Source organism: Aptenodytes forsteri, unplaced genomic scaffold, assembly GCF_000699145.1.
Source record: "Aptenodytes forsteri isolate BGI_AS27 unplaced genomic scaffold, ASM69914v1 Scaffold54, whole genome shotgun sequence".
Classification (NCBI taxonomy): Eukaryota; Metazoa; Chordata; class Aves; order Sphenisciformes; family Spheniscidae; genus Aptenodytes; species Aptenodytes forsteri.
The window spans coordinates 14,369,167-14,379,937 of record NW_008796044.1 but is presented as its reverse complement, the minus strand read 5'-3'; the positions used below and the strand labels follow the sequence as shown (position 1 = coordinate 14,379,937).

Here is a 10,771-nt window from a genome sequence, read left to right as displayed (position 1 = left end):
GTATTTAAAAGACGAGTAGATGAGGCGCTTAGGGACATGGTTTAGTGGGCATGGTGGTGTTGGGTTGACGGTTGGACTCGATGAACTTAGAGGTCTTTTCCAACCTCAATGATTCTATGATTCTATGATTCTATGAAAACCAACCGGCGGAGCCCCGACCGCTTTCGGATGCAACGGCAGCACAGGCTTGTTCTGCAAAATTAACCCCGTCTCACGCCTCTCCCCTTCTGGGGCTGGTGCCGCTGGGGAAAGGCTGCTGTCTTCCCCAGGGATGCTCACAGGGGTCCAGGGGGAATGAACACTGAAAACAGCTCTGGATTTCCCTCGCAATCCTCCTCCCTCGAGCTCCCACTCCATCACACACAGAAAACTCAACAGATGTTTCCGTGGTTTATGGGAGTTCAGGGGGAACCGGGCCAGGGCACGAGGTGGCAGAGACAAGGAATAAGTTTTCCTAACACGCTCCTTTGGGGAAAAAAAAAAAGGAAGGAGAGGAAAAAAAAAAGGGGGGGGGGATCAACCACAGCAAGGAGAAGGCTAACTACTTTTCTTTTACCTTATAAATGGAACAGCAGGACCCACAGCCAAGAAGCGCCTTCCAGAGCATCAGGCAGTGCAGGACCCACTGCACCCATTCAAAAAGCAGGAGCAGAGCTGGAAACATGCTGTGAACATGGAGGATCTACACAGTGATTTTTACCAGCCCGTTACACTGAGGGCATGCACAGGAGTCGCTCCCTGATGAGCCATCGAGCCCCTCAGAGCCGGAGTACCGCGGCTATCCACATGCATTAATGTGGATTAAGGGAGCCAGCCGGCAGGCTGAAGTTTGGGATCTGGCCAGAACAAGGTCTCCCTCCTCCTACAGAAAGTGTCTCAGAGCTTTTAACAGCCCCAAGTTAGCAGCTTTATTTCTCCCCTAGAAGACGCCTCCCTCTAACACAGAGACATTTCAGTGGTGCCCATGGGCATGGGCAGGGCAGCACATCCCAAATTACCCTTCGGAGCCCTCTGCAAAATCTCTCCTTGCCAACAGGCTTGGCAGGACACCTCTGCTCCCAGGGAAAATTTTTTGGAGATGGGTGAATGAGGACCTATCTCAACACCCGAAGCTCTTTCACCAATGTCCCCAAATCTGGCCACCTACAGCTGTGAGTGGGACAAACACCAAAGCCTTCACTGACTGCAGTCCAGCGAATTCTTAGGCAAGAGTGTGAATAATACCATGAAAGGGCTCAAGTATTTCACCCCTATAAACATTAATGGAGAATATTGCACAGGCCCCTGAGTTTCAGGCTAAATCCCTCAAAAGCTGTGACTGATAAAGAGGGAGGGAAGAAGGAAAAAAACAGAGACCAAGACAGGCCAAGAAAATCAAGTGTCATGGAAAAGACGGAGAGGACTACGCAGATTAGAAGAGAATAAAGAAGAGAATAAAAATAAAAGGAATAGCAGAGTTACCGGGTAACCATCGCGTCCTGACTGCCCCTGTGGTGGGGGAACAAGTGAGATAAAGTCAGTCAATGCACCTGTAGCAGTGTGACAACACATAGCAGCAGGCAGGACACAGGGCCATCGTCTGCCCAGCCAGCCCCGGGACCAAATTCTCTCCAGAGAAACCTCTCGGGACAATTTTCCTATCAGAAAGGTCGCACCTATGGCATATTTTCCCCAGATTTTGATCTCATGCTTCCCTTTAGCTACTTACCGAGGCTTTTGCCAACTCACACCCATCCCTGCTGTCTGTGCTCAGTCCCTGCCACCCCCGAAGCCACGGGCGTGCAGGATACACACTAGATCCTGGCCGTAAGCCCGCCCCGGGATGCAGGTACCAAGAGGTACAGGAACACCCAGGCGCCAGGGAGAGGCCGGGGCGGCTCCGCAGCAGCCGGGACAGCCTGTCTGCCCAGGAGCAATTGCTGAGCTTCAAGCTCCTATTCCAGCACTTGATACAATGAAGGTTTCCCCCTCTTAGGTCCATTAATTTCCTTGCAGGATGCAGCTCTCCCAGTCCACCTCTAAGCTCCGCTTTGGTTTGCAATGAAGTGGGAGGAAAAGTTGATGCTACGGGGAAAGACCTTACTTAGTCCCTAATAACACCTGCGAGACCAGTGGAATAAAACACAACCCATTCAGCATATTTCACCTTTTCTGCTCTTCTTGGGGGGCTTCCCAAAGGCGTTTACAGCTCGAGCTGCCGTTAAACATGCCGTGAGCTACAGCAGAGGAGCCTGCTGCAATCCAGACATAAGGCAGATTCCCCGGGAAGGAGCTGTTAAGTATTAGCTGGTACACAAGTAGGCAGTAAAGCGTGTATCTGGTACAGCAATGTCATCTGCTACCATAAACATAGGTTATGTCAGCATGCTGCGGATATACAGTCAGATCCATACATTTCTTATGGCATGAAATAGTTCTGGCAGCCCCCTCCATACCACGTACAGGGGTTTTCCCTTCTTGCTAAGTGTCCCTGCAGCTTTTAATGCCTCCTGCAGCCCTATTGATTCATCCAGAAACAACATTGACTTCAACAACCACCTATTGAACAAATTACAGTCTTGGGATAAAATGTACAGTGAGATTTTTATGGAGACGTATGGCACTGGAGCACACACAGATAAATAGGAAACACTTGTAACTCCCAGCCCTCGCTTGCTGGTGAGTTCCCCAGCCAGTTTGCTAATACATAAAGTGTTTGTTAATATCTGGGACTGTAAATTTTTAATTACAGTCTGTGGTAAGCCTATCCTTCAATTGTAGAAATTTCCTACCCAGCATGTGATTTTAATACCCTCCGAAACAGAGGTTTTATAGCACATCTGAGCAGAATACCCCTTACTCACAGACAGGCCAATCAATCATCCAACAGCCACAAATCCTGTACCACAAATCCTAATAATTTCATATACACAACTAGCTTATGACAGCCAAAAAATAAAATACCGGAACAACTGCTACTAGGGAACAACAGAATTGAGGATACAGTTTTAGCAGAGTGCGATGCTGTACATGTAAGATGTAATCGATTCCTTATGGCCAAAATCAAGAAACAGAAGAAACTAATAGAGTTAAATACAGTACTGTTGAAATAAAATAATATTGTGGTTCTGTGGGTTCTAGGACTTTTCTTACATATTATGTCTAAAGAATTCTCTGGCAAATGCTGCTTACGCTAAAAATGCAGGGTTGTTTTGGTTTTTTTTAAAGATAAACTAAATCAGGAGTTGTCTTTTAAAGAAGGGCAAGGGGAGAGGAAGGAAAAAAAAACCACCCCCAAGTCTTGTTTGTGTTAAATCTCCCCTGTGCTCCGTTTGCAATTCAATAGTGCCGTGGGAACCAGGAAATGAAACGAACTAGAGACAAAGAAAAATTAATAGTGCACCATATGTTGCCTATGTCAAATTGCATACAATAAAAGTGAACGGACAGCACACGTGAGGAAGCGTAACCCAGCCGGCTGCGTGTGGGCTGATAACAGCCTCTGAGCAGGAGCAGAGCCGAAACGGTTAAATAAATCCATTTTAAATAAGCCAAAGTACTTTAATGAAGAGGAAAACATCCCTTAAAAGATGTATATACGGAGTTTTAAACAGGCAATGTCCTCTTCATTTGTAACCTGCCATTGAGCGAGAAATTTTTTTATTTTTTTATTTTTAATAATTAGGCCAAATTGCATGAATTGCAGAGAGGGGGGGGGAAAAAAGTCACCAGGCAGAAACCCTGTGGGGACCGGCTCTAGCACCCAAAAGGGCTCCCCAGCCGCACACGCCTGCGCTCAGCCTCAGCGGATGCTCTTCACGACCTCGGGATCTTGCCCGATGACGTGACCGTGATGCAGGGTCTGGTGAAGCAGGCGAACAGCCGTGCCGAACAGAGCGGCATCGAGCTCTGGGCCAGGCGCGGGGGAATTCACCTCCCAACGGTGCTCAGTGCCCTAGTCACTAATATTTCAAAACCCCACGGAGTCACTTTTATTGTGTCGGTTGGAGAGGCTACGTTGCCGTTTTTAATTACAGAATATTTACAGGAAAATTAATTTATTGACAGACTACATTTCTGAACACAAACCAACAAGAAAAATCCATTTGTTTGCATTTCTTGAGCCAGAGTCTTGGATTTATTGCTAATACTGGGCACAACTTTTAGAGCAAAAGCATTCAGATTTCCTCTAAGAACGGTTAAGGCAAAGCTGTTAAGTTTTCCTGATTTGCTCATTCAAAACTTAGTCAAATAATAATTTTGCTCAAACCCCTCTGAAGTTTTTCCATCAAAAGATGAACTTGAAATAGAAGCAAAAATTCAAAAGGTAAAAGCCATTAACTAAAAGCCCCACAGGCAGCGCTGTCGATCCCAGGAGAACCAAAGCCATGGCGCTGTGACAGCCCCCACGCTCCACGTGCGTTTCCTCGTCACCCTTTGGCTTTTAAACAGATTTACAGAACTGGAAATTAATTAGCCCAAGAATAGTTAGCAAATTTCTTTCTCCTGAAACGATCCCTTTTCAACCCCGTGAGGCTCTATAGGAAGAGAACAACGTGAAGAAACATCTCTGTTAGTGCAACGATGGAGAAGGAAACACGTGGCTGCAAACAGCCCGTGCCTCTCCTCCTCCTCCTCCTCTTTTGGGGGAAGAAAGGTAGAAAACCAGAAGCACCTAATGCCCCTAATTTCTTTTTTAACAATCCCTCAGCAACTTGGAGGGCACAAATGAAACGCTGTTTTCTCACTCCAAAACCAGCAGGACAACATCAGATTTGGACGTGGTGGTGGCACAGCAAAAGGCACGTCTGAACATTTGGAAGGAGTTGACAACATTTTCAACTATTACCCCTTCAAACAACAAATTCCCCATAAATTTTCTGGTTGCATTGGTAGGAATGCTCGTTATTCTCCCCAAGACTTCAAAGAGAGAAGCAAAGCAAGCTACGGCTTTCCCTCTAGCCCCCCTTGTGAGGCTACCAAACCTGTATTAAATGATGGAAACACAACAGATAAGAAAAGCAAGACAGAGTTTTAGAACTAAAAAACCCCACTATGTTAATGTTAAAATATTAGTACAGCACTCTTTCTGCTAAATGGAAGCAGACTAAAGAAATCTTTAAAGGGAAAACTCTTTTTTACTGAATATTTTCTGGGTTTAAAATTACTGGAAGTCCCTCGGGGCAGCAAGTTAAACATTTTAAAACCTTTTTCCCCCTCTCTATTTGTCTACAATCATAAAAAAAAAAATACAGCAGCATCTGGTACCAATTTTCCTTCCAGACACACCTCTACCAAAAAATGCTGTGCTTTTGCAATGACACCACAAGGCAGGGGAAGGGGGAAGGGGAAGCCTTAACTTTGTTGATCCAACAGTAAAATCCACGATACTTACTGCAGGTCCTGGAAAACAAAAGAAAAACAAAGAAAAAAAAGTCACTTATTTACAAGGAAAAAGTATAATCTGATAAAAACAGCACATAGCAGGAACTAAAATCAGAACGATTCAGTACTTTTCAGTTCAATACACTTAATGCCACCCGCATCCTCCCGTTATGGGACCATCTCACCCGTGCTGCTGGCACGGCAGTACTTCCAGGGCACGTAAAACCACCCTTGTCCCACTTTTTCCCCAGCGTGACACTGTTCCCTCTCCCCCCGTGAGACCCGAGACGCCAGGGCACATTGCAAGGCATCAACCGCGTTCAGGGCCTGGGGCATCACGTGCAACCGCAGAGCATCGCCAGCAAAAAGCAGACAGACACAGCTGGAATTTTAGGAGCAAGAAGTGCATTTTCACCATAGAGCTTATTTTTCTTCATGTTGTGCAAGAGGAGCTGGAGATGTACTTGCAAAAGCCAAAGGAGCAGCGCAGTGCCGGGGGCACCTGGCAAGGAAGTTGCTGCAGCTGCCACAGATCCCAAACGTCGCTGTCATTTGGTCCCCATCCCTCCCTGACCTCAAAACACGTCACGCAACCCCGTGGCCCTGCGTCACCCTCCACGCGGCCCCTGCTTGAAGGCTTTGCTGTGCTCAGAGGCAGCCGGTGGGCTGATGCACGGTGCCTTAGATCCAGGGGAAAAAAAAAACCCGTCACACCTACAATGGGCTTTGGGTACCGGTGCCACAGCCTGAAGCTGTGATTAATGGCAGTAGAAAAAAAAAATCCTCCTCTATTCCCCTGCGGCGCGGGGGTCTTCGCCACCTGCCACACCGATTTCTGCAGCTTTCCTACCGCTCGCCCAGGCTGGTGCTATGCGGAGGTGAACACTGAGCCCCTAATCTAATGCAATCCACATTTCACTCCCGTTTGCAAGGCAGCCTGTAGCTCTCGGTTTGGGGCTTCTTCATGCTCCATTTCCTGCCTGATCAAAACCAGAAACTAATCACAATTGAAGAAGAAAAAGTGTGGGAAAAATTAAAATGGAGGGGGGGGGGAAAAAAAATCAGCTTTGTTAATCTTACATTATTCAAGAATATAAAACAAGAAGCATATTTCAAGCTAATGCATTGTCAAGCTTTTTAAAATGTGTTTAAAAATTAAAATGTTGAAAAGTTGAATAACAAAACCCAAGAAAAGCCTAAAAACGGGGACTGAAAGCAAGTAACAACAGGCAGCGCCTTCTGCCAAGAATTAGCCCGTTAACCTTTGTTCATCAGCTTAACGTGGTCAGCTCCGCGCACAACCGCAGCCAGGTGCCCAGCCGGCGTGGAGGGGAGGAGACAACCTCCAAATCTCCCTCCATGCCCAGAAGCCTATTTTCTTTAGCGCTAAAATTCACACAGGCTCTTAGTTCGCTTTCCTTGGTTTAATTCCTTCTGAATACAGAAGTCAGTGGCTCTAAGCCAATTTATTAACTGAGAATCATAAACCTGATTTATTAACTCACTTATGCCAAGCTACCCACAAAAGCCCTTTTGTAGAAAAGTCAAAACTAAGTCTTGAATAAGCAGCAGTCAGGAAATTATTTTAATATGGGATTTCAATCATGTACCAATTATAATCTCCGTGGAATTTGTTGCCTTTTTCCTTTTCTCAGCTACTGTTTTCTCCCAACACGCGCAGGCAAGAACTCTTTCAAAACGCTTTCTTCTCAAATACAGGAATCAAAGCTGGATGGGGGGGTCTGTGTATGCAACACGGGATGCTCTCCATCCGCGTCAGTGGACTTACACTGATCCTTAGCTGCGCTGTTGGCCAAACGGGGCTAGATAAATCTTCATTAAGGCATAAAGTTAAACCCTGTTGAACGTATCTTTTCTCCTCCTGAGAACAACGTAACTTTCTGGTTTGCCGAACGTGTTTTTTAAAAGCCTAGCCATAAGACACTTGTTTCCTATGGAAGCCAACGATAACTACAGAAGTTAATCAGGTGCCGAGGCGCTGGCCCCCCCCCAGCCGCCTCCGCGATGCGGGCACATTGCACAAGAGACACGCTCTTTTCCGAGAAATTTGCCAGAATTTACGGCTAATGATTTTGACTAGTGAGAATCAGTTTGAGAGCTCAAAAGGAAGAATGAAACCAATTGGAAATTGTTACTATAATGAATAAAAGTTGGAAACAGCCTTTATGTATTTAAAACTCCGTAACGACCTAACTTGGGGGCTTATTTCAGAAGGAAGAGGAGGAAGACAAAATAACCTGCAAATGCACAGGTTTTGGTCTACGATTGATTCGCTATAGAGAAGGGAAACCTGCCATGCTTTTCCATGATCTGCAGCACACGTTACTGCTATACTGCCGGGAGTGAACACCTAGTACCTGAGCCTGCAAGGGCATGGAGGTATTTGGAAATGCCAAGAGATTCCTTAAGGACACGAACAGTTGTGCGAGAGGGAGGTGAAAATAGAAACTCATTAAAATTAAATGACCCAGATTTCCTGATCGACTAACATTAATGTTATTTTGTATATCCAAAGACCTAGCAGATCATGATGGTATCATCCCCAGCAGCACACAAAACATACGGGAAATGACAGGTCACAGTCATTTATTTCCAAGTATTTTTGCAGCTTGCGAATTTTGGAGTAAGCTACCATTTCTGTTTAATCTAGAACTCATTTATCATCCAAGCTTTCCTGCCACGACAGGAGAGAGCACTGCCAGGTGGGGAAAACAAAACCAGCCAGACCTTTCCAACAGCCCATGAACGGTCAAAGGGAACTTTGCCGCTGCCCTTTATGGGCAAAGGACCTGTCCCCAAGGTAGCACACACACATCTGTGGCCACCTGAAGACATTAAAAAAATGATAATTTAAAAAACATACATATATACACACACATAAATATCTATATAAAACCATACGTATGTGTATTTATACACACACAATATGTACATACACACACAGAGTTATTAATCCAGGATGCTGTAAGGGGAGTAACTAAGTCATGGGCAACAAGGAAGGAGGACAACTGCTACAGCTGTAAGAAGCCACAGAGATCGGCTCTACATCAGTCTGAAAAAGAGTATTTATCACTGCCTGTTGACCTCAATAATTCCTATCTGTCTCTCAGCGCTGGTGCACATGGGAATGTGCTCTCCTAGCAGAGAGGCTCATTACGGAGAGCAAATATGGGATAGATTAGATTTTTCCTAAAGTTCAGTAGAAGCCAAAGTCATCCTCGGGTATGAGGCTATACGTATGCAACTCATCATAAGAAATACAGGGAGCAATGAAAAATCCCCAAATAAATACAAAATTCTGCGTGATTTACCCACATACATGCACGCACACACATGCTTACTGAATAACAACTGAATATTTATACTTGTCCACACAATCACATGGCCAAGGGGTTTGGAAAGAGTCTTAATGTGTAAAATATGGGATTTAGAGTACGTGTAGGGCTGGGAGAGAAATAATGTTTCCCTGCATAGAAATTGCTTTGCTTTTGTTCCTTAAAAAGAGCTTTAGATTCTTCCCTGTTCCGAATCAGGATATTTCTATGAACAGAATAGCTGTAAGGGAAAAAAAAAATACTTTGAATCAAAATTTTGTTAGAAGTTCAAATTAAAGAAACAGTTGTAGCGTAATGTAAATTTGGAAACAAAGAGTCATTGGGGGTGGGGCAGTAGACTGTTTTATCCCATTTCAACAATTTCAAAACATTTTCCCTACAAGTGTGTTTGAAATGGAAAAATTTTGTAAACAAAACTTTTACTGCCAGAAACAGCAGTTTTGCCAAGTCAACATTTTCCAATGAAATAACACTTCATCAAAAAATACCCTTCCAGGCCTACCTGTAAGGGCAATTTTGTGCCTAAAATGGCCAACGTTTATTCCCTTCTGCTGAAGCTGCGCACAGTTGATGCAAACAGGCGCTACCCATGGCCGCAGCGATCAGCTTTGGGCATTTGTGTGCAGAACCAGCTCTTGCTTCATGTGAGGAGAGCAGAGATGTACTCGGAGACTTCCCAGACTTAATATTTCAGGTGTATTTTCTCCTGCTTTTTCTTGAGGGATTTTGAGGTTCAGATCAGGTTTTGGATGAATCTTCAAGCCAGGAGAAGAAAGCAGCATGCCGCTGCAAGAGACACGAGCACCATCTCCCACCATCTAGTTGTACAAAGACTTTGAACCAATATTTAAACCAACTAAATTCCCAAATCCTGGATCCGACTCATCCATCCTTCAGGAACACCCCAGCATGGACTGGTCTTTACAAAAATAAACGTAAAGCCCCGGGGGGGGCTGCGCGGCCGTACCCCATCCCGCTCACGCAGCACCAGCTGGCAGCAAGAGGGGAAGCAAAACCACCCAGGTCCCCTGCTAAAATCCGTGTTATTTCACAAACGCTCACTACAACAGTTGAACTGCGTCCTCACTGGGACATATCATGCTAAAAAAAATAAGCTAACATGACGTTAAACATAATTTTGCCTTTGGCATGGAAAGGGAACTGTATCTGAGACGTGCAGGCTGGCTGTCCAGACCAACACAACAGCTAGTGCTGCAAAACCTTCCTTCCACCTCGTGCTCGGAGAAGGCTGCAAATCCCACATAAGGTCATATTAAAACGTGGTTTTCTTTTTATACACCAACTGTTTCCATTGGTGGGTGCACAGGGGTCTTCTTCAAGGCTGCGCTTGCTTTCCAGCTGCACAAGAAACCGCTGACGCTCGTGTGCAGGAGAAAGGATGACGCGATTTGTGTGTTGGTCCTGGCAGGATGGGACGGAGCTTGGGAGATGCTGGAGTGGAGGTGGGTGCAGGCACGGCCACACTGGGGGACACGTTGGGAAGGACACCTCCCCAAGGAGGCTGCTGGGGTGAATTTCCTGGCCTGGTGGTAGCAACAGCGGAATAAACTGGTTTTTAAAAGTAACTTCTTCCACACTGGTAGCACTCAGGTGACTGTCACCGCAGTGACTCCAGCCCTGGGACCAGCTCTAGGACACGTGTGCTGTTCCCCAGCTGCAGCTGCGGAGGCGATTCCCACAGGGCCAGATGACAGCAAAAGTAAATAAAATGGGTCGGATGAAGCCGTTTGACTCAATTACTCCTTGGTTTGTTTAGTTGGGCTGACTGGCAGAAACGCTCCCCCAGGTACCTGGTCTTAGTGTTTGAGGTCAGGGAAGAGATGACAGCGGAGACGACCGGGCCACCACGGGAAGCTCAAGCCCTCGCCGGAGATGCGAAGCACAAGGAAAGGCTGGGGTTTAGTGCAGCCCCCCCCCCCCCGCCCCGGCTCCCCGGGGGGGAAAACTTGTTGCATTTCTCTGCATTGCTTCTCTACAACAAAATAAACTGAGCCAAGCCCAGAGGCAAGGCCCCGGCGGGACCCACCTCC

The 10,771-nt window shown here is 46.1% G+C and overlaps 1 protein-coding gene across 1 annotated transcript in view; it reads right to left on the bottom strand.

Moving 5' to 3' along the window:
• Window positions 1-10,771, bottom strand: part of COL23A1 (collagen type XXIII alpha 1 chain) — a 205,498-nt gene that overhangs the window by 46,246 nt on the left and 148,481 nt on the right. Inside the window, exons 3-4 of the mRNA XM_019473849.1 lie at window positions 5,375-5,382; window positions 1,462-1,488 (exon numbers count right to left, since the gene is read on the bottom strand). Coding sequence (XP_019329394.1) covers window positions 1,462-1,488; window positions 5,375-5,382 — 35 coding nt within the window. The remainder of the gene's footprint in view (window positions 1-1,461; window positions 1,489-5,374; window positions 5,383-10,771) is intronic.